General features: G+C 39.5%; 1 protein-coding gene across 1 annotated transcript in view; it reads left to right on the plus strand.

Moving 5' to 3' along the window:
- Positions 1-11,958: 11,958 nt before the first annotated feature.
- The window catches only part of LOC121319019 (potassium voltage-gated channel subfamily D member 2-like), a 103,851-nt gene continuing 90,480 nt past the window's right edge, over positions 11,959-25,329 (plus strand). The window contains exons 1-2 of the mRNA XM_041256248.1: positions 11,959-12,655; positions 12,980-14,182. Coding sequence (XP_041112182.1) covers positions 13,071-14,182 — 1,112 coding nt within the window. The 5' untranslated portion in view covers positions 11,959-12,655; positions 12,980-13,070. The remainder of the gene's footprint in view (positions 12,656-12,979; positions 14,183-25,329) is intronic.

Below are 25,329 nucleotides of genomic sequence, written 5' to 3' on the forward strand. Positions count from 1 at the left end.
TATTTTGCGTTTTCTCTTGTTCAGAGCGTTGTATGGGGGTGGTATTTGATATGGTATAAAAATACATTTATTCACAATAAATCAAGCATCATAATGACACACATTGGTTAATGTGGATTCTTAAGTAGCACAAAAAAGAAATGTGCAAAAAAAATTGAATTCTTATAATTACCTGCATTTTGTCTTTGAAAGAATAATGCAGCTCATGTTATAAATGTGATGGCAGTACCTTAATCAGCTGTTGTAAAATACAATTTTTGTATTACTTTTTTTTTTACTTTATACACTTTCATCAGATTAACATTTTCCCTCCCCGGTCAAGAAGAAAAACTTTGGTTACCAATATGTATGCAGCAATGCAGTGACATTTACAGTCACATAATATGTTGCAGTTGTTAGGATCTTTTGTAACTACAATACTGAATATGTTGATTGGGTTCATTGCACAATTGGTGGGTGGCAATATCAGATAGTTACAGTACAACACAATAAGGTAGTTCTTAATTAGTTTCGTTTAATCTATAGCAGCTGACTATCATTCCAGCAGTATAGAATTTACTCCCCCCCCCCATTATGATTTTTTCCTTGTTTGTACATATTTATTTAAAGTAGACTATATGTAAGTTTAAACAGATCCAAATAACATAGGGATTGCCCAGACCACTATATTAATTTCTGCTGCTTGGGAATGTAGACCAATTGTATGTATTTAACCTTTTATATGGTTCAGTTCATAGGTTTAGTTGGAATCACAGATCTTTAGTTCAGAGTTATGTAGCACAGTCCAAAAATAGCTAAATATTGGAAGCAGACCAGCTGCAGTTTATCAGAAGCCACATCCTGTCGTTTTCAGTAAGACTTCCTTTGCCTTTATTCTGATACAAATGAACCAGTCCCCTGAAAATAAAGCCAGAGGGATGAATTGGAGAATTGTTTTGCAGATATAAAGCTTCTTTTGAACCCACAGGATTACTGCGTTTGCAATCACTTTTCATTTTCTCATTCTTCAGTACAATTAAGGCAGTTTAGTTTTATTTATTTTTGTGTTGTTTCTTTATTTTTTACAACTTAAAAATGATATTTTCTACCAAATGTTAATTTAATCTATAATACTCTCATTATAAATATGTGGACCATTCATTCAAATACCATATAAAGTATTTGCACAATTAAGTTTCATTGAATCATATTTGCCTTTCAGTAGGTGTTATGATTTCTCTTGGCTGAACACGATCTCTGCTAAAACTGCTGCTTCATACAGAGAGTAATAGTTCTTTTTTGTTTGTTTTTAAGGATATGTTTCTGTTGGAATTTGTATGTGTCTTTTAGGTTTTGCATTCCTAGTTTGAATGTAAATGTATTTAAATATAAATAGGTAATTCATATAAACATATACTTTGTCTTGGCATGGCCATACATTTAGTTTCTGTTGTTATTTTCTGTTAACACATAATATATTGATCAACATACAACATCAAATGTGTTGCATTTTAAACTCTAATTGCAATTTTATAATAAAATATTGCTCTAAAATAGTTCTCTACATGACTGTGAGATATGTAAGATACAGAAAAAGCTTGTTGGATTTTCATTGGTCAAAATACTAGTGTGTGCTCCCATTGGCTAGAAAGGTGTTTTTGGCACAGTGCAGGATTGACAGTTGTAAGTTTGTCTGTTTGTTGGGAAGTTTGTAGGGAAATTCGTTTGGTTGATTGGAAATTTGTAAGTCAAGCATCGAGTAAATGCTTCACAAATCCATACAGCCTTTCGTATTAATGAATTGACAAATTAATTAATTAATTATTAGATGAATTAGCAAATAAGTTTATGAATTACTGTATGAATTGATAAATTTGTGGACAAATTGCTGGACAAATAGAGCAATTTATGAACTGACAAACAAATTAACAAATGAAGTGACAAATTAATGGCTGGATAGTTCTGGCACAAATGGCTCTCCATACAAAAGTGTAAGAGTGAAGAGTCATATTTCAACACCCAAGGAATCAACTTATGGCGCAATGGGTTATATTTTGGCGAGGGAGGGGTCATGTTACGTTGCACGAAGGGACATGTTTAAACACGCAAAGAAATCAGGTTATCCTGCGTGAAGGGACATGTTTAAAAAAAAAAAAAAAGAGGGACATATTTCAACACGGAGGTACAGGTTTCGACACTATGATTTATTGTTATGTTAAAAATAAAATGCATCAAACTTTTGAAGTTCATATCACTTTTGCCTTGCCTTTTCTCTTGAAGAAAATGGTAACATTAACAAATTATGATATTACATAATTATTATGAAACAATGCTGCTTTTATGAGCACAATCCTATTGTGATGCATTCTCAGAAATACAGAGTAACAGTGCAGACAACACATACAGTGCCTATAGGAAGTATTCACCCCCCTTGGACGTTTTTACAGTTTGTTGTGTTACAGTCTGAAATCTTGATGCATTTAAATGGGATTTTCTTCCTTTGATTTACCCAACCTACTCAACACTTTCAATGTGAAAAAACGGGGGGGGGGGGGGGGGGGGGGGGGGACAAATCGATAAAAAAAAAAAAACTGAAAAGTCTTCATTAGATAAGTATTCACCCCCATTTGCTATGACACTCCTAAATAAGCTCAGGTGCAACCAATCTCCTTCAGAATTCACACAATAAGTTAAATGGAGTCCATCTGTCTGCAATACAAGTGGTTCACATGATTTCAGATTAAATACACCCATCTCTGTAAGGTCCCACAGTTGGGTAGTGCATTCAAAGCAAAGATACTACTATGAAGACCAAGGAGCTTTCAAAACAATTCTGGGATAAAGTTGTGGAAAGCACAGATCAGGGGATCGGTATAAAAAGATTTCAAAGGCATTGAATATCCCTTGGAGCACAGTCAAGTCGATCATTAAGAAGTGGAAGGTATACGGCACCACCCAGAATCTGCTTAGAGCAGGCCGGCCTCCCAAACTGAGCAGCCGGGTAAGAAGAGCATTGGTCATAGAAGCCACCAAGAGGCCAATGACAACTCTAAAAGACTTACAGTGTTCCATGGCTGAAATGGGAGAAACAGTCCATGTGTCAACAATAGCTGAGGTACTCCACAAATCTGGCCTGTGTGGAAGAGTGGCAAGAAGGAAGCCATTTCTGAAAAAAAGCCCATGTAAAATTCTGCTTGTATTTTATAAAAAGGCATGTGGGAGACTCTGAAAAGATGTGGCAAAAGATTTCTGTAGTCTGATGAAATAAAAAATTGAACCACCTGGCCTAAATGCAAAGCTTTTTTCTGGCACAATCCCAACACAGCACATCACCCAGGTAACACCATCCCTACAGTGAAGCATGGTGGTGGCAGCATCATGCTATGGGGATGCTTTTCATTGATAGGAACTGGGAAGCTTGTCAGGATAAAAGAGAAAATGGATGGAGCTAAATACAGGCAAATCCTTGAGGAAAACCTGTTTCAGTCTACAAAAGACCTAAGACTGGGATGGAGATTTACAGCCAAAGCGACACTGGAGTGGCTTAAAAACAAGAAAGTGAATGTCCTAGTGTGGTCCAGTCAAAGCCCGGACCTGAATCCAATTGAGAATCTGTGGCAAGACTTGAAGATTTCTGTCCACCAACGATCCCCATCCAACTTGACAGAGCTTGAACAATTTTGCCAAGAAGAATGGGTGAATATTGCACTATCCAAATGTGCAAACCTGGTAGAGACTTACCCAAAAGACTGGTTCATATGCAATTTTGCACAATGAAAAAATGTATACAAATTTTAATACAACCAATGTGTTGTATATGTCATTTAAGTTTAATACAGTAATATAATTAGTTCACTTGTAAAATAAATGCCGTCTTTTTATTTCTAGTACCTTGTTTGGCATATCTTAGCATGTATTGCTTAAAGTTATTTCTCATGTAAAACACTTACAAGAACACAGCCCAATATCCCGGATCAGCTACATTAGCAATGTAAGTATTTATATTATAGTTAAGTCATGATAATGACTTCAGACATAACAATTGCACAACGGAAAAAATAAGGTTGCTGTGGGTTGTCAGAGCTTATTAACCCCAAAATGTTCTCCTTGGCTCCACTCCCCACTGGCTAAGCCCCTCCTAGGAATTATTTCTGCAGTCGCCCCTGACATAGTAAATCTTTTGGATTTAGAGGTGTTGTTACAACAGTGGTATTTCCAGTCAAGAACAACGTAGTTTTGTTTTGTGATCTCTTCTCATGAACAATAGGACATTGTTGAAAAAATAATCAGACAGTATCAAACAGACAACTGATTGACAGAAAAGAGCATTATGATTCTGTTTTCAGCTTGTGTACATTAAAATGTATGTAAGCCAGTATAACATGCAGCTGTAGTGTGCTGTACCAAGAAAGCGTCTTTCAAAGACATTTTTGATTGCACTTTTTTTTTTCCCCCCAACCCCCCTGTAATATTTTGTGAATTTTTAAAGCTGCCTAAAGCTCCAGACAGTAATGGGTCAAGAGAAAAGAGAAAAATCCAACACAGCTTTGAAAATAACAAGGTTGTGTGTGCCCTTGTGTAATAGAAAATATGTCACAGCCAGCTTAGGGCATACGCACCTGGGCACACTGCCTAACACTGTGAAGGTTATAGCTGTATGATTTTCACAAGGCTGAAGAGCATTGGTTCAGGTGAAATCAACAAAGAAGAGTTCTGGTCAAACACGACGTCGTTCCAAAAGTTATATTTTAGTACATTTGGTACTGTCACAAAGACGGCTGGAGTGGGGGACGTCAGACCAGAAACAGGAACCAGGAAATAGACGACAGAGAGAGGTGGAGTTTGGTGGAGCTCAGCGAATGGTTTCGCTCAACATTTAATAAATGAACAGACAGCCAGAAAATAAATGGTTGTAAGACAAACAAAAACACAGGACACGGCATTGGTAGCTAAAATAAACAGACAAACAAAACGGAGAATACTAAAACACGGTGAGCAAATATTTTTTAACTACTATTTCTTCTTATTATTATTACTTACGTCTCCAATCCCATTCTCCACTCACCAAACACACAACCCCGAGTGGGTGAAAACATGCAACTGTTGTGCAGCTGTACCGAGACTCGATTGCTAATCAATCATTCAACTGGATCACGATACAACTGCACGTGAATTAATAAAGTGCAATTCCCCGTGCTCACATATTATTACGTTTTACTTGCATGTGAAGTGCTGTGCAATCCTCTTGCCTAAATACACATATACATTTTAAACACTTGTGTTACATAGACCTGTTTATATCCCGTGTACCAATGACTACACACCAACATTAACACACAACATATAACATAAACTACACGCAGGGGCGGGCACTTTGCCACAGGTACATACTAAAATAAAAACATTATTAACAGTTAGATATGCAGAAACATGATTATTTTAAGTACTCACCAGACACAGATCTCTTTAAGATAGATGCCATAAAGAGACGACAGACTATTTCACCTCCAAGGGATATTAACAAGGGTTCTCTGAATCAATATTTGTTTATTATCTGATTAGGCAATATTCAAAAAATGATGAAAATGCGATTAAAAATGTAATGTTATGAATAGTCTTGAACTCATGCTACTGAATATTATCTAGACCATTAGAATAAAGCATGTAAAGTTTGTACTTTGCTGTCTGTTTGAAAGACCTTCAACAAAAATGAAAGAAAGCAGACACAGAAAACGGCCTACTTGGCAGTGTATTGCAAATCCCCATGGACCGGGGGTTGGAAGTACAATATCAAACCTGCATTTGTATGTCCTGACCTGCAGTACATCTTCCTGAGACCAGTATCATTTCATGGCCTGCTGGAGAAAGCATATAAAATACTTTATAAAGTAGTTTGAATCCAAATGGGTGATCGTGCAAGAGATATTGTAAAGTGTCTTCACAATTAATATCATTGTTTTGAAAACTGTACTGGCAAGCCTCAAAATGTTTTTTTTATAAAGCAGTTAGGAGAATGGAAGGTCTGATCCATGTGACCTACAGCAAAGCTACTGGGATTCAGCAGTTTATGTATTTGCAACATTTGGATATCCCAAATTAAAAGATTCTCATTACAATACAAGCAGACAGTACTAATGGTAATACAGATACAGTGAATATATTTTAAAACCTCGGTTAGCAGTAACCTAGAGAGAAAAGGGATTGGGACATATTTTGAAAACTCCAGTCTTCAAATAATAGAGAAATGTACAACTTGAGAGCATAAACCTTGAACTACATTTCTAAACTGTAGTAGTTAAAAAGAGTTTCTCATGCTGAAGCATACCAGTGAATGTCATTTTTGATCAGTGCTGCCCTGTTTAAGACAGCTGTGCTAGTTGAAATGAATTACAATCACACCTAAACCCTGCAAACATTCTTTACCCAATATGATAATCATTTAGATATACTATATAGTCTAAATTGTATACAAAAACATCACTTTTATGACAGACTTTTATAAAAAAAATGTATTTCTTCAACGAGTCGACTTGGCATAACTTGTATTAAACTGTCTATATATATAAACAATGTATATTTATAGCCTATACATTTTTGACTGATTCTAAACAACACCACATACCTTATGCAAGATGATTTAATGTAGTAACCATGGAGACCCTGTGTCTCCACATGTGTGCACATGCCATTGATGTATGAGCATACTGTAAAAATATTTAACCAATTGTAGGACTACATTCTGTGTTGAACAATACTGTTAAATTATTTTCAGAGAGGAAAGGAAGGGATAATGTTGTTTACTCCAGCCATTAATTATTTCATATTTTTTCAAGAGAAAAACTATTTTTACCAAAACATAAATAAATAAAATCCTGTCCTTTCAAAGTTTTTCTCTGTAATGGAATGTTATGGTAACTAGAATCAAGAGAGAATTTTTAACAAATACAATAATTATTATTATTATTATTATTATTATTATTTGAATTACCCTGGGCTAACAGTTCAATTGCAGTAGGTGTTCAGGGATGTCAGAGACTGGAGAATCACCACCAATCAGGGGCTTGGTTTGCCACACGAGTTGTACCCAGTTGCAACATAGTTGGCACAAACCAAGGGACGAGATGTTGCAACCATCATGGGATTGAGAGCGGGAAGCCGCGTCTGCTTGAGATTGGTGGTTGATGCACCGGGGGCGTGCCCTGGACTCGGGGATATGTAGCAGGCTGCTGATGCTGCTGAGGGGGAGAGACAAGCTGGAGTGAGAGAAAGAGTTCAAAAGAAACAGCCAAGGAGAGCGGAAGAGAAGCTGGACTACAGAAACAAGGAACCAGAGACTGCACTTAGTGGCTGTCGCACACGGCCGAAACAGTGTGTTTTTGGACTTGCTTTTCTTTTCTTTTATTATTTGTCACAGTCAACTACACTGTTCAGCTGTAGTTGTACCACTAGCTGGTAAATCAGCATGCTTTTACCTGCCCAGTGTAGATTCCCAGCTAAATAAACTGTGAATTCGAGAACCTGCAAATCCTGTGTGAGCCTCTTTCATTTTTCTGCAAAACGCTACATTGGTGTACATAACTGGGATTATGGGTCGTATGCTGTGGAAAATGGAGGTGAGGATCCGGACAGGGATGGAGACGACACCACCACCAGAATGGTTAGAGAGGCCAAGTGGAAGCGACCTCAGTGGATGGATAAGAGACCGGATTGCCAGGAGGTCAAATGAAAGACAGCTACGGGAGAGACAGGACCCAGAGTCAGGCGAACGGTGAAGGCAGCCAGCATGGAGCGACTAGGAGCGGAGGAGCCTGATACACCCAGATGGAAGAAGAGGAGGCCAAGGACAATCAGTCCACCCCCACCTGGCTCCTGGAACTTGTCGCTTTGCTTTGAGCCGTGCTCACACAGGACCCCCGGTCGGTTGGTCCCCGCACACGCCTGCAGCACCAGTGCCTGGCAGCTACCACCCCATCGCACTGCACAGCACGACTACTACAGACACTGCCAGCAAGGGGAGCACAAAAGTAGCTGACAGCGCCACAGTTCCAATATGGCCTGCTGTTGTCATGGAGAGGATTTTGGGGGACTTCTGCCACATTTCACTCCTAGTGAAGCAGGTTCCATGCACTGCCTTATCGACACAGGATCAATGGTGACAATGGTGTGACCCAATGTGATCCAGGAGCGTGTCCGGCTTGAGCCAATGATAGTGCAGCTCTGCACAGTCACTGGGAAGCTGGAGCCTCAGCTTGGACTTTTTTAGAAGCACTGGCAGCCAGAAGTTCCTCCAGATGGCGACTCTATAGTCCCAGGAGGGCTCAGACATCGCCATGACCCACCCTGTGGAACCAGCCTCCCCCTGGAGAGTGGTTCTTCTGCATCGACCACAGATGGCTGAATGAGGTGACCAAAAAGGACACCTACCCCCTCCTCTGCATCGATGAGTCCCTGGATACTGGCAGGTAGCCATTGCACCAGCGGCAAGACACAAGACAGCCTTTTCAAAGGGCAGGGTACTCTGGCATTTCCGTGTAATGCCATCCAGGCTGTACAATGCCCCAGCAACTTTCGAATGGCTCATGGAGAAGGTTCTGGTCAGTGAGCGTCCTTTACCAAAAATGCTTCGACCTGGACAACCTACTGGTGCATAGAGCATCATTCCAGGCTGCCCTCGACGCCCTGCAGAGGGTGCTACAGCAAGTGACCCGGACAAGTGCCGATTCATGAGGAGGGAGGTCACCTTCCTGGGCCATTGGGTCGGAGAAGAGGGGATAAGCACCGAGCAGGACAAGATGACTGCTGTTCGGGAGTGGCCCACCCCCACCGACTAACGGCGACTCCAAGGATTCCTCAGCCTGGCATCTTACTATCGTCGCTTCATCTGGGACTTCACCAGCATCTCTGCTCCCATGCACTAGCTGATGCTTAAGGGTTAGAATCCTTCAAATGGTCGGAGGAACAGCAGGCTGCATTTGACACCCTCTGGGAGGTGCTGACACAGTCCATGGTATTCTCTCCCTCGGATCCCAGCTTACCATTCCTGCTGGACATGGATGCCAGCAATGCAGGGATCGGAGCTGTGCTGTCCCAGGAAGGGCCCGACGGTGACAGGGTGGTGGCTTACTCCAGCCAGTCCCTCAACAAGGCGGAGCGGCAATACTGCATGATCCTGAGGGAGCTACTAGCGGTGATCGTGGCGGTCCGGCACTTCTGGCACTACCTTTGTGATCTTCTCTTCACCATCTGGACAGACCACGCAGCGCTGCAGTGGCTCCTGACCTTCAAGGAGCCGGAGGGGTAGGTTGTCCACTGGATTGAGCAGCTCCAGCCCTTCAGAAGGCATTGGTGAGTGAGGCCAAGGCAGTGAATTGCTGGGAGATGACCACAGTCAAAGATGGAGGCAACAGCAAGGAGAGGATCCTGAACTTCGACCCATCGTACAGGACCTGCTGGGAAGAAGTGGCACTACAGTCCCCAGAGATGAAGGGCATGTGGTTGCATTGGGCTGGACTGGCATTTGCGCAAGGGTTCTGCAGCACCAATGGAAGGAGCCAGCTTAGGAGAGGTGAAGTGGCAGATGGTTGTTCCTCAGGCAATGCTAGAGGACGTGCTGAAGGCCCACCATAGCACACCCGGCACCGGGCACTTCGGCTTCTACTGGGGATGGTGCAGGTAACATGTGGATGATTACTGCTGTCACTGCAATGTCGACCCAAACCATGTACAGGGTTGGGGTTGACATCTTTGGCCTGTTTCCATGCTCATACAAGGGGAACCGATACAACCTGGTAGCCCTTGACTACTTTACAAAGTTACCTGAAGCTATGCGCTGCCCGACCAGGGGGCAGGCACTGTGGCTGAATTCATGGTCCCCCAGGAGCTCTAGAGTGACCAGGGGCAGAACTTTGAATTGAGGGTGTTCGCGGAGATGTGCCGACACTTGGGCATCAGTAAGATGCAGACGATCCTCCTTCACCCGAAGAGTGATGGCTTGGTCAAGAGGTTTAACCACATGCTCACAGTCCAGCTGGCCATCACCATCGCCAATTCACCAATGGGACTGGGATGCTCAAGTATCCCTAGTCTTCCTGGCCTGCCACTCCGCCGCCCTACAGGACTCCACCTGCATGCAGGACAGTGCCCCTCCATCTGGACCCGACAGACTGCCACCTGCAGACCACCTGGGTCACCTGGGCAGCCAAGACCCCGACGTCAATGCAGACCCCCACAACGTTTTCAGTACTTTGTTGGTCCCCTTGGTGGCATGGGACTTCAAGGAGGGAGCTGTGTAATGACCCTGGGTCTGCTTTAACGGGTTCGGGAAGGTTCTGTGACTCAGGGTCATCAGTTCAATGGCAGCAGGTGTTTAGGGACATGAGAAACGGGAGAATTGCCACCAATCAAGGGCTCGGCTTGTTGTGTGAGTGGTACCCAGTTACAGTATTGTTGGCACAAACCAAGGGACGAGATGTTGCAACCATCATGGGATTGAGAGCGGGAAGCCGTGTCTGCTTGAGATTGGTGGTTGATGCACCGGGGGCGTGCCCTGGACTCGGGGATATGTAGCACGCTGCTGATGCTGCTGAGAGGGAGAGACAAGCTGGAGTGAGAGAAAGAGTTCAAAAGAAACAGCCAAGGAGAGCGGAAGAGAAGCTGGACTACAGAAACAAAGAACCAGAGACTGCACTTAGTGGCTGTCGCACACGGCCGAAACAATGTCTTTTTTGGTCAACCAGCACACTTTTACTTGCCCAGTGTAGAGTCCCGGCTTAATAAACTGTGAATTCAAGAACCTGCAAATCCTGTGTGAGCCAGCAAACACATTATTATTATTATTATTATTATTATTATTATTATTATTATTATAATTTATTATAATTATTATTATTATTATTATTATTATTATTATAGAACAGCTGGTAATTAGTGCCCTGTGATTAAAACATGTTCATGCCTTTCATTGATCTTGCATTCGGTGTAATTCAACACTCATTTAGATTTTTACCACTGAGCTAAAGCTTGCAAGAGAGAACCTGGAGCAACGGCTGCTTGTCGCGCATGGAGTGCAGTAGTGTTTGGACCTGTGGGTTCCCCTCTGTCCCAGTGGGAGCACCCTACAATAAGTTAAGTCAGGCGCAGCTGAACTTCAAAGGTGAAGGGGGGGGGGGCCTTCAGTGCCACCCTGGGGGAGACACAGATGACGGTAGTGAAGGGCAGGATGAAGGGAGCAACAACCTCTACATGTATTGTTAATGTATGGTTTCAATTGTTAGTCAGTTCCTTTTTTGCCTTTAGTACTCCACTTAAAATGTGAGAGAAATGATCAGTTTTCAGGAATTTATGTGGCAGGACTTAACACTCTTGGAAGAAATCCATATTTTATCCATACGGTATTTTTTTAGCACAAATAAAATATATCTAAATCAGATATGTATAATCACTTAAATGTGAGAGAAATATGTATATACATATTATAACTTTTTTTCTATTATTATTATTATTATTATTATTATTATTATTATTATTATTATTATTATTATTATTGTTGTTGTTGTTGTTGTTGTTATTGTTCAATTGTAGGACAACTGGTCATTAGTATTCTGTGATTTAAATGTTCATACCTTTTGTCATATTATTTGGGTCACTATTCTATTCTTTACTCTCAATATCCGAGTACCTGCTTTGAATGTTTACAGGAAACCGTGTCTGAATTAAAACGTATCTCCGCCTAGTGGTTTTTTAAAATTTTTTTTATTATTAATATAAAACTACATATAAGTGATATAACGGTGATATATGTCGTACTTGATTGTTTAAAACAAAAACAAAAAAACAAAAAAACAAAAACAAAACAAGAAAACCTTAAAACAGTAAGACCAAAAACACCAATCTGTTTTTTATGTGCATTATTGTTTGTTGTAATCGCTATGATTTATATAATGAGTTGTGTGGGTTTTAAGAATCTCTGCTGTCCTTGGTATTGGATGTTTGAAGGGATCACTTGAAAACGAAATATTTGGAATTGAAAGCATAACGATGTAGCAAAGACAGTTAATTGATGCTTGCAGGCTGCAAATGACACGCCTCCGTATCCAGAACGCAGCGCAACTGAAGCACAGTATTCTTGCTCGCCCTGGCTAGATAAAGTATAAAAAAACAAGCGATCATTTGAACTTGCCTGAACTACTTTGACAGTTTGTTTTCTTGATTCCCTGGATCTTTGAATCCATTTGTCCAGGTATTGACTTCAGTAACATCTCAGAAGGCTTTTTTTTTTTTTTTTTTCTCCATTTCGCACAGCATAGACATATGAGAGGTGATCCTGATTCAACGAATGCAGCTCTACAGCGCTTTTCTTCAAGTGGAATATTAGATATATTCTCAGCCGTGTTTCTTTGTGATGTCACTAATAATCAAAATGGTTAGGTTTGATCGTTGTTGACAATACGTAATGAGTGGTAAACCATCAGTCGTGATTACGCGTCCCTTGAACTTGTTGCTGCTCTGTTGAAACCTTTGTGAAGGGTTCTTCAGTGCTTGGTGCTTGGTGCTTGGGATACAATGCAGTTCTCCTAAGGAAAACAAGGATATGAAACATATATGAACAGATCGTGGAAGAAGTATAATTTCAAAACTCTTCATGTTTTCTTTTCAAATTAATAGACGTTCTGTAGAGGTGAGTGTTTTATTAATTTATGCAGCAATTTAAAAATGTAGATACAATTGAAATGCAACATATTTGTATTAGATTACTATTACAGTGCAGCTGAAGTAAATTATAAGGTCAATTAGAATGTCTTTTAGAGTAGCTTTACTGAGTTACTGACTAGGGTTGGGTAACAGGTGCAAATGCATAAAGCAGAATGAAATAGGTAGCAAAAGAAATAGTCAATAAGCAAAACCTGTTGAATTACATTAATGAGTTGTCTCTTTTTTATGTATGTTCTATAGTTGATGATATTGGCTTTTTTAATATCTAGTTTTATCCACTTTTTTTTAGATGTCCTTTCATCGACTCAGTGCTGCTGTAATTCCCCAGTGAGGATCAATTGTTTGTCTTGGTTGGAGTTAGGTTTAGCAAACAGATCAAAATGGCAGCAGGAGTAGCAGCATGGCTTCCCTTTGCCCGAGCCGCGGCCATAGGATGGATGCCAGTAGCCAGTGCCCCTATGCCATTAGCACCCAGAGATAAAAGGAGAGCACAGGACGGCTTTATTATCCTTAATGTAAGTGGGACCAAGTTTCAAACCTGGAGGAGTACTTTGGAGAGGTACCCAGACACCTTACTCGGAAGCACAGAGAAGGACTTCTTTTTTAATGAGGACATTAATGAGTATTTCTTTGACCGAGACCCAGACATTTTCAGGCACATACTTAATTTTTACCGCACTGGTAAATTGCACTACCCACGGCATGAATGCATTTCTGCATACGATGAGGAGCTAGCCTTTTTTGGCATAATACCTGAGATTATTGGTGACTGTTGTTATGAAGAATATAAGGATCGCAGGCGAGAGAATGCAGAGAGAATCCAAGACGACGCTGACGATGAGAATAACAAAGAAGGAGTTTTGCCTGATATGACCCTACGCCAATCAATGTGGCGGGCATTTGAAAACCCACACACCAGTACTTTAGCTCTTGTATTTTATTATGTCACTGGCTTTTTCATCGCTGTTTCAGTCATAGCCAACGTGGTGGAAACTGTACCCTGTAGGGCTTCACCAGGCATGATTAAGGATTTGCCCTGTGGGGAGCGCTATGCCTTGGCATTTTTTTGTCTCGATACTGCATGTGTTATGATATTTACAGTTGAATATCTACTTCGCCTAATCGCAGCACCCAGTCGTTACAGATTTGTCCGAAGTGTGATGAGCATCATTGACGTGGTTGCCATCATGCCCTATTATATTGGGTTGGTCATGGCCGACAATGAGGACGTGAGTGGGGCCTTTGTAACCCTAAGGGTTTTCAGGGTCTTTCGCATTTTTAAATTTTCACGCCATTCACAGGGACTGCGTATCTTGGGTTACACGTTGAAGAGTTGTGCATCAGAGCTAGGATTCTTGCTTTTCTCGCTGACCATGGCCATTATCATCTTTGCCACAGTGATGTTCTACGCAGAGAAAGGTTCCACAGCCAGCAAGTTCACCAGTATTCCTGCAGCTTTCTGGTATACTATCGTTACCATGACTACACTTGGGTAGGTGTAGTTTTTTCTGTGCTTGTATTTTTATTTAATTTTTTGCATTTCCAATTAAATGACCCACACACTGGCAAAAAAGAAGAAACGTTTAAACATGCATATCCAAATGTCCATTGAAATGCTGGACTTTATAATAGTTACATATACAGTGGTAGATACCATGTAACAGCTAAACTAGTAGGCTATTTAAAATGAAACCATTAGGTTGGAAGAGCAGGGATAACCATGTCACCATTAACTATGTCAAATGACTAAATACTGGGCGTCCCTATATGTTTTGGTTTTTTAGTTAATTAAGTAGGTAATGTAACAAACACATCAGTTTAAAAGAACTTACAATTGTGCCCCATTTCAGTGATATTCAAGGATGGGACCACAGGTGCAAATGCATAAAGCAGAATAAAACCAATATTCAACAAACAAAAACTGTTGAATTACATGTTCTTAAGGAGTGGTTTATCAACAGAGATGAAGAAAGATACATCTCTGTATTTCTGATGGCCTTAAAATTAGTCATTTGTTTTGTGCCAGCAACTAGCAGCAGCACAGGGGTCGCAAAATCGCTAGCCCGACGTTGCGGGACAACCAAAAAAATCTGTTGGACAACGTGTGTTTTTTTTTTTTGGTTTTTTTTTGGCTACTTGCCCGACGGGCAATCCAATTTACTCAAGATAACGTTCTGTGCTTTAGTCAGACAGCGGTTTCTCAATCGAGATTCCGCTCACAGATCATCCCGGTAAAATACGTTTACAGGGATCACTGTTTTTCATTGGTAATGCCTGAGTGATTTCCGGGGTGACGTACATGTAAACATTGCTTGTGACCAAATCCCACGAGGACTGCCCCGTGTAACACCCCTGACAACCCAAGCGCTCAGGTATATGTCACATGACCGTGTCTTCTCCAGTGAAACGCAGGGTACAACAGACACTAACACAGCCAAAGAATATATATTTCTATACTGAAGGCTGTGCTTTTTTATACAAAGTTACAGACTGGAATTACAAGCTACTGTACTCTGCTCACCAAGATTCACATTTTGTTATCTTGTTGTTACCTTTATTAAATCGTTAACGTTATTTCCCAACCCAGGAAAATAAATAAATAAATCGAATACGATAGTTGTTATCACTGACTCAGATTTAGCACGTAGCATGTTGACATTGCTTTTTTCATTCCTTTAATCTGATTAATAAAATGTACAAATAATTTTATTTTAGATATATGGTGCTTGCATGTGACTTACAGTACCGTGCAACAACAGTCTCGGGTCCAAACCGTCAGCCGAGTGTAGATACACTATTTACAAGGACACTATTACAATGTTACAATCTGCATGTTATTATTATTATTATTATTATTATTATTATTATTATTATTGCATTTAGTGCTAGTAGTGACAAATAACAAAGAAAACCAAAGATTAAAAACAGTACTAATATTAATAATTTAGCTAATGCCTTTATCCAAGATGACTTCCTTAACTTACCCCAGCAGCTTATATTGTTCATTTTGGATTGTCCTTTTACTATAGCGAACAAAAAGCTTTGGACCCAAACAGAGCTGTTATAGTGAGGGTGTGCTGTATTTACTGTTTGACTTATATGCTTAATACACGACACTTGCATATTTTTATATATAATGTGTGCACATTTGTTGTTTCATTTTTGTTATTTTTCACCACCCATAGTGTTCAACATTTAACAGAGGGTATAGAGAAGTTCCAATATCACCCCTTACAAAAAAAAGTAACATACAGCAAGTATGCTTGTGCCAGAATTGTCTGGTTTTAGTATACTATTGGTACCATTATTCTATCCTATTTTGGCACAAGTATACTTGCAGTATACAACTTTGTATATTCTTTTTGTAAATAATGCAACATAGTTTTCTCAAATATTGCACACTTCTTAGATTATATCTTACTTCTCTTTTGCATACCTGCATTGTTTCTTGCTAGATATGCACCTCCAGATTCTGACAAATACTTTTAGAAAACCAGGAGCAACTTCTGCTCTGGATCAAAAAGCTATAATGCACTGTGGCTGCCTGCCTATGTGGATAACTATCAAAAACTAGTAGAAACTAACAAACACAAGTCTGGGAAAAATAAATGGAAATCTGGAAATAGTGTGTGAACCCTGAGATACTGTACCTATATTGAGTACAGTGTACTTTGTACAAATCACAGTCCATAGGTCAATTATGGGCAACTTGACTTTTTTTTGGACAACAAAATGTCGACAATGGACTGTCCGAAGGGCAAGTACCATTACGAAAATTTTGCGAGCCCTGCAGCACAATAACGCTGTACAAACCACTAATGTAATAACTGCTCACAAATGTAGTAAATGTAATATCTTCCACAAATGTAGTAACCACCTGCCCACAAATATAATTTAATATCTCCCACAAATGTAATAACCACCTGTTCGCATATAAAATGTCTCCCACAAACGTTGCATCCATGATAATGCCTGTGAATTACCTTGTACATATTTAATTATGTATTTAAATAAGTTTAACCTATAATTAATAATATTCATTAGTGCCGGTTTTGGATATAAAGGTTTTTTAAAAAGCCATTCGCACACCCCCAATAATATCTGCTCAATGATTAAAGTCTATACTCTTCTAGTTAATTATGACATTTGTTTGGTAATAAATAATAACAGAAAGTTGGTAAAATTTTTGGGAGAGATTACATTTGTGGGCAGGTGATTACTACATTTGTGGGAAATACTACATTTGTGGGAGATATTACATTTGTGGTTTGTACAACACCTTCACGCCCTTAAAAATCCTGCTGGTAGTAACATATTGTCTAAGTAAAAGCCGGAATTTAAGATTATTTTTTAAATGAGAATGATTTATGATACAAGCAGGTATTAATGCAGTGTATTATCTTTATTGTAATGAAAGCTTATCAAGCAATTCCATTTTTTTTTTTTTTTTTTATGATTCAAAGAAAGGGGAATTCGTAATTTAACATTTTACCGGGTTTTCAAAAATCCCACTCAGCTTCGTTCTAACCATACAATGGTTCGATAAACTGGTTGAACTAGTGGCTGAACTTAGACCCTGCCACTTAAGTGTTTTCCCACCCAGAAGGCAATGTGTCTAGGTGCAGATTTAAAGCTAAAATATGTTTCTATTGTTGCATTTAGGAGTCAGGCAGTGGACACTAGTTGGTCAAAACTGATAGAGAGATTAAATGTCCCAGTACAGACTCTGTTTTAATCAGTTTTACGATAGTATTTTGCTGGGTTTTCAAAACTAAAGTATTTGATACCAAATAGCATCTGCGGTGTGTTCTTCAGGCCATGCTCTGTCTGAACAACATAATGTATTTTAAAAAACAAAATCTATGCAGCATGTATTGCTGTTCTTTTAAGAAAAAGCTTTAGGGAACACATACACATTACAGTGTAATCACTGCAATTATAAAATAATACATTGAATTGAATGCATGGAGGGCATTTAGTGTCTTTCCAACTAGAACATAGAACCACCCATGGTCCCTCGAGTTGAGGCAGCTGTTGCTGCTCTCAGTCAAACTAGATTGTAAATGCGCCAATGGCTTTACCTGAATTACAACAACATGGGTATAGGAATTTGTTTATGGCCTTTGTGAATTTTCTATATTTTATTATATTTTATCTGTTCTGGACCAAAAACAAATACTGCTATTTGCCTGCAAATGTGCCTGTGATGTGAGACTACAGAATATCAATATGGAAATGTAATTACTCCATGACACTCAAAAGAGAACGAATAGACAGATGCTGTGCAACGTTCTGAGGGTAGATACCATAACAATTCTGTACGGCATTTCATTAATGAGTTGTTGGTTTACAGCATGCACCATTTTGCTTATTTATAGAAGGGATAATATGAAATAACTCATGAATTATTTGACTGGAAGGATAATTAAGTGTACTGAAAACCTAAACAGAACCCTTTCAGGACCAAGCATTTTTTTCAGTGGGATGCTCACCCAGGACAGTCGTTTTTTGGTTGTAGTTAACTCTTTTCCTATAAAAATTCACTAAAAATCTACTTTTTACAGTAGCATTTTGGAAATGGTGTCTTTTTTGATAAAAAACATTGTGGAACATTATAAAGTAGTTCAGAAACCATACAAACTGTTTGCTTTTTTTTTCTTTTTCTTCCTTTTCAAACTTGCACACCCGAGCCGAGCCGAGCCGAGCCCTCACAGTACGGCTATTTTCACACTGGTCGTTTTCTCAAACCAAGCAGAGCCGGAACCGTGAAACTCTGGCCTAACAAGATAACTGGTACTGGCTTGGTGTTGAGCAAGGCTGGGGGCAGGGCCAACTCGTACTGTCCGATTGATCATAAAGTCTACCAAAAGATTTGGCAGGAATTGAGAACTAAACCACAGCGTAAAACAGCATTATGGAAAAAAAACAGGATTACAAAAAAATAAAAAATCATGACAATAAAATCATAAATATTATGTTATAATAGACGCAGTTCTTGGTCACAGACCTGCAATGACCGGCGCCGAAAGTATTTCTCCTTTAAATTGTTTAACACTGACAGGTATCATTTAAAACAGAGATAAAACAAATGTGTTAACTGCAAGATATACTGCTATTTCATTAATTGTACTCCATATTTTTTTATAATGAATAAAGTCATCAGTAATTGAACAGTAAATGAACTGGAGGTGAGTGTTGTTAGCGATGGGGACAACAATGCCACGGCGCTTTTCACACTGGCAGCCCTCCAACAACTGCAGCAGGATGACCCAGAGGTAGGCCCCGTCCGTCAGTGGAAGTTAGCTGACCTCGTAAGGAGGACCTTGCCTGGCTCTGCCCCGCAGTCAAGGCGCTCTACGGCCAATGGGAAGGTTTGGAAACCAAAGAAGGCATCCTGTACCGGTGCTGGCGAGACCCTGCCAAAGACTCTCACCGCTGGCAACTTGTTCCACGGAACCTCCGCCCACAGTCCTCTGGGCCGTGCTTGGCGGCTCTGGTGTTGGCCACTTTGCCGACGTCAAGACCCTCGCCCGACTCCAACAGCAATTCTACAGGGGTCAGTGTCATGACAATGTGGAAACTCACTGCCGCCTGTGTGACTCCTGCACTACCAAGAAGGGCCCCCTGGACCGTGGCCACTCTACACTACAGCAGTACCAAGTGGGGGCACCCCTCAAGCAGGTGGGGGGTCAACGTCCTGGGCCCTTTCCTCCGCAACCGATCACAGCAACCGTTACATTCTTGTAGCCATGGACTACTTTACGAAGTGGCCCGAGGCGTATGCGGTGCCCGATAAAGGTGCCACCACCTGTGCCGACACCCTACTGGAGGGATGTTCTGCCGGTTTGGGGCCCCCGAAGAGCTACACAGTGACCAGGGAAGAAACTTCTAATCCCAGGTCTTTCGTAGGGTTTGTGACCGTCTAGGTATTCGCAAAACCTGGATGACGCCTCTCCGCCCTCAGAGCAACAGGTTGGTGGAGCATTTTAATAGAACGCTGACCACCCAGCTGGCGATCCTGACCTCCAGCCACAAGCGCGACTGGGATATTCACTTGCCCTTGACACTTCTGGCTTACCAGACCGCCACCCAAGAATCTACGAGCTGCACCCCAGCAGCCTTGATGTTTGGCCGTGAGCTGCGCACCCCAGTTGAGCTACAGTTTGGGAAACCGCCGGAACCAGAGTTGAGGGAGGGCCCCAGACCGGGAATATCTGACCACTCTCCAAGAACACCTGGAAACTGCCCACGCTTTCACCCGGGAACATTTACAGGGGGCCGGAATCCGACAGAAACGGGCCTACGACCACCATGCACGAGACCAAGGGTTCCAAACAGATGAGCTGGTCTGGGTATACTGCCCGAGGTGCAAGAAAGGACTTGGTCCTAAGCTGGATAGCGCCTGGGAAGGGCCCTGCCAAGTCCACGAGCGTCTGACAGAGGTGGTCAACTGCGTGAGAGTCCGCACCCGGAATCGGATCGTAGTGCTGCACGGAGACTTACCTAGGAAATAAGATGCACCCCACAGCCTGGACATCATTGGTTCAAGTCTGAGCTATTCCACAGCCAACCATGGATGGGAGTTTGTGTGTAAAGAAGCAGTCAGCTGACAGCACATGCTTCAAAGGACAACATGTGTTCATCTTCAACACTCCCAAGTCAGCAAATTACAAGGCATTACTTCACCTGAGTGATTGCAATGACATAATACACATTTATTCTCAATGTCTTTCTAAGCAATAATGTACACTACTCTCAAGTAATTTTTCGCAATTAATATTTATAATTAAAAAAAAAAAATCTTTAAAAGGGGCAATATAAAAACGAGGTCAGTCCCTCACCTATCCAATGCTATGTGTTTCATCAAAACAAAGTGGATTTTATTTTTGGGGGGGGGGGGTTATCATGTTTACACGATTGCAGTCCTAGAAACCCACTTTAGTATGATTTTGTTAACACAACCCAGTGTCCTTAAACGGTTAAAGATTATGCACTTTTATGAGTTAAACTATATCTATCCACTGGCAATTTACATATAAACCAAATATATAAAAAAATTGTGTATGTTTATAATTGAAGTGGCTATGCTTGATTTGTATAACACTTTTACTATGGTATTTGCATTAAACCAGCAACAAATGTTACAGCATGTTGACACTAGAAGTACTGGCAATATTGGAACTTTTAACACTAGCAATAAAATTTTACAGTAGTTGTATGGGGTTCAAGTATTGTTATAAGTAATCTCTTTCTAGTTTTATACAGTTAAAATCTATTTTCAAATGTGCTTGTTTCATAGCACCTTCATGAACCTTGCCTGTGGTTGTTTATATCTGTGTATAAATGCCATAGAAATACCTGTACACCTACTGTATGCTTCCAGGGCTATGCCCTGGGGGGGACAAAGTTCAAAATTGTATGAATAAATTGTGCTATTGTTCACTTGATACAGTAGACCAAATGTTTGGTCATATTTATAAAACTGAATTGCATCATTTGCCTTAAGTTGTATAAACCCAGGTCTTTGAGTGAGTAGCATCCAGTTCTTCCTAAATTTAATTAATCCCAAAGGGACGAATTGCCGAAGGATCTCTGTGTGTCTTTTCATTTTAATTATTTGAAAGTCCTTGTGAACTTTGCTTATAAATAACTTAAATATCAGCACCCACTTCCAAGGATCGCTGTGTAATTACATTTATAAAAATCTGTATTTTTTTTGCAGTTCTGCAAAAATAATTTGGCCTATATAACTATGTGACAAAGTACTGTGCACAAGGAAACAATTGGGCATATACATGGGTCTTTAACACTTTTTAAAATGGTGAAAACATCTGTTCATTTTACAGAACTAGAGTCAAACATCTAAGTAATATAATTCTCAAGGCCTCATATCATAACCACTTTTAAGTTGTTTCCCATTTTGTAATTAATGTATATGTTTCTTTAATTCTGTACAGTATGATCCTATAACCTTGTATTATTATTATTATTATTATTATTATTATTATTATTATTATTATTATTACTGGAAAATATGGTATTGCTAGCAAGTTGGCATCTGAAGCAGAAGTAGAAAGCAATTGTTTTAAGTGTGGACAACAGGGTTGGAAGCCATGCAAGGAGCGTTTCCATAAACTAATCCAGCATGCTAAGGAGGTGCTAAATGATATGCAATATGAAACTTTTTCTAAAAACAACTGAGAATAAAATGAGTTAATTTGGCTATTGGAGCTCCCTTTAGCAATAGATATTGTGCACTCTAACTTACAATAATCTATTCTCACTCCTATTTATACCGTATAACCCTTATGAACTATGCAGAGCCTGACAAAATTGTTGTTTGTGTCCAGTAGAACAGTTACAGAGAGATGACTGTGACGCATTTGCTTTGATCTCCAAGAAAGCACTCTAATAAATTGAATATCATCATTTTTTTAAATGTATTTTTTAATGTCTCATTACTTTTATGCCAGGTCTAATTACAGTTATCTTTTTTATGTTTGGGTTAACAAAGTACAACGCTACCTTTAATATTAAACCTAAAAAGACTTACCTGATATTTTTTTTTTTGTTGGGCGGGAGGGGGGAGTTGTGTATGAGTAAAATGAACTATAGCCAGCTTGTACCCCGAAATAGATTGTTTAAATTAATAGGGGCTGTGATATCTGAACTAGAATCAGTGCTGTATGCATGGTTTACCCTACCATCGCCCCCAGGCTTACTTAATTGGCTCATTTTCTACCGTTGATGAGCCCTAGCCAGTTTAATCAGCAGTGTTTTAATTGGCTTATTGATATTGTGACACGTGGAGATTCAACAAGGCCTGTAATTGGCAGGCATACTGGAGTCGTTTTGTGAACCTTGAAGTAATGGATACTAAGGTTACACGTTTAGTTCACACCACAGTTACAAGGTTGCTATCTCCGAGGACCTGTAGTATGTGCAAAAACATGGTGCATTTATTTATGTACCATGTAATAAGTTGTTATGTATCAAGTTAACTGGAATTTTACAACAGAAACTTATGGTGCAGAATAAGTAAACAAATGCAAATTATTAAAATTAGCTAAAACACCAAAACCACATTATCTATCCTTTCAGTCAACAATGTGGAAAGGGGGTAATGTCACTGTGAACAATCCTTTAATCAAAACCAATGAGTAGACACCATTTTAATTATAATTGTCCATTAAAAAAAAAGAAAATCCATTGATTTGTTAAATATGTTTTCTTTAATTATCAAAACATGTGGTATCTTGCAAAGAATAGAAGAATACCAATTTGACATAATTGTTGCCTTTTGATTATTTGTGTTGTATATCACATGTACAGTACTGAATGAAATCTCTAATTACGCCATGAATCCTAGATAGCATTAAAGATAACAGGTTAAGTTTATTGCTGATGATCATTTACCAGTGATCAACAAGCATGTCAGCAGCCCTGCATTTCTGTACATGGTTCTGCAAGTGCACAGGTTTCCTGCAAGCCTCTGAAATGTGATGAATGAACTGCATGCTGAAGATGAATAAAGGACATGGACAAAGGACAAGCGTTTGAAGTTTGAGGTCACTGCAGTCAAAGAAGCATGGAGAGAAAAGGGTTGTGCATGGTGCTAACAGTGTTTGTGTTTATCCATAGTTAACCATTTACAGTAAACTGGAAACAATCTTTAATTGCACTCTGATAATCCTAGAAAGCAAACAGTAGCAATTGCTTCTTATTGTACATTGCATGAGAAATGATGTAAAAATTGTAATACTATAGTAATTTACATTGAGGAACTGAGCTGATAACTGTTACCCTTTACCTTGCTGGATTGTTATTGTTATTGTTCTTTTGATCATTTGGAAACAGTATGGTTTAACTAATTTATAGAAAGTCTACAGGAAAAAAATAAAATAATGTAATTCAATATTGTAGGTTGTAATGTAATTTAATAAAAAGAGTAGGTCACAACATGATCATATGTGAATCCAGGGATGTGAAAGAAAGGCATGCAGTTTGTAATCTTTCCATTTTTTTACAGTTACACAGTTTCTTTGATTGTGAAAGTAAATATATAATGTGTTATTTAAATCTTAAAAAATAGTAGCATTTCCCCCACTTTCTAGCTGTGTCAGAATAGCTTTTTAATGCTACGTCTGAGTTGTTTTTATTGTTCAGCATAATTGATTCAGATATGCTTTTAATGATTTTTAATCAATTTTTTAAAAATCACTATAGATTAATAGAAGTGATGTTTTAAGGTGTATCATTGTCAATAATAAACTCAGTCCACTAATTAGTCTGAATGTTTTCTATGCCCCTTGTTCCTAAGAAAATGAAACATACATTGCAGAATTTGGGGAACACACATTAGAATCTGGAGTATGTATTCTCATATTGTAAGCTAGATTAATAAACTGGTGGTCATTTCATTGCACTAAGATATATCATTTTTATTTTAATGTTTTAATTCAAGAAAACAAGTACATTCCATTACAAAATACAGTACTAACTCAGTGCCAAGGACATATTATGTATGTAAATTGTAAAATTATTTTATTATCAAAAGTCACCTGGGAAGCAATGGGATGATTAAAAGGGCAGTAAACGTTGAGTGGGTGTGAATGTAATTTCTTGGCAGTGTTAATGTTTTGTCTCTGTACTCACTGATAGTACTGTAATTGCATGTTAAAGAGCTCAGTCAGATATAAATACACAAGTCTTTGTTAATTTCAGAGAGCTCTTTAAATGTAGACACGTTGCTACAAAAAATGAGAATGGATATGCCATTAGGAATCTGAAGACAAACAAGCAGCAGGCTATGTTTAGGACTCCTGGAAGAGTTCACTATTGTTCCTTTGTTGTACTATTACACTTGGAATTAAAATACGTATACTGAACAATACAGGCAAACTGTAGTTTATGTTTGCCGATCTCCAATGCCTGTAAGTACCATATGGGAGTTGCAGTCTTCCCCTTTCTAACTTAAGGAACCGCTTTATGCTACAGAATGAGCTGTAATTCAGCTTGACTGTGGCTCCCATTTGCCCCATAATGCCATTGCACTAGAACTTTCATTCCTGTTATAATGTGGATCACAAATAGCATGGTCTCCTAACTATGGATCCCAGCTATACTATTATAAGGGGAAACACTGTACCAGTTATATAGAGCTCCCTTTATGGACTGTTGAATGCAACAGGTGCCTGGAAGCTGTGGGGTTAGTTACCAGTTCAAATCCCAGTCATGTTCACCTAATAAATGTATAGTCAATACCAAGATAACTATAATAGCACCTACCTGACACCAACCTGACACCTACTCCTCCATTTTATTCAAAGCACTTACATTTTCACCAGCTATCAAATCCCATTTCACAGCTGTATTTTTGCAAGTGGCAGTGGGACAGACAGAATAGTCCATAGACCTTTGACCGACTCTACAAGGCAACAGTGGCAATCCTGAGCACTTTGTTCAGTTTGTCTTCTGCTAATTTTAGAAACTATTTTGTCCTTAACCACCCTGTACCTGTGTGTGGTGTTTCTTTTATTTTCAAAATGTACTGCTTAGCTCAAATAGACATTTTGTTCAATTACACATCTTGACACATGTCATCTCTTAAAACAAGGATCTGGGTAATCCCAAAGCTAT

The sequence above is a fragment of the Polyodon spathula genome, chromosome 7 (assembly GCF_017654505.1).
Source record: "Polyodon spathula isolate WHYD16114869_AA chromosome 7, ASM1765450v1, whole genome shotgun sequence".
Classification (NCBI taxonomy): domain Eukaryota; kingdom Metazoa; phylum Chordata; class Actinopteri; order Acipenseriformes; family Polyodontidae; genus Polyodon; species Polyodon spathula.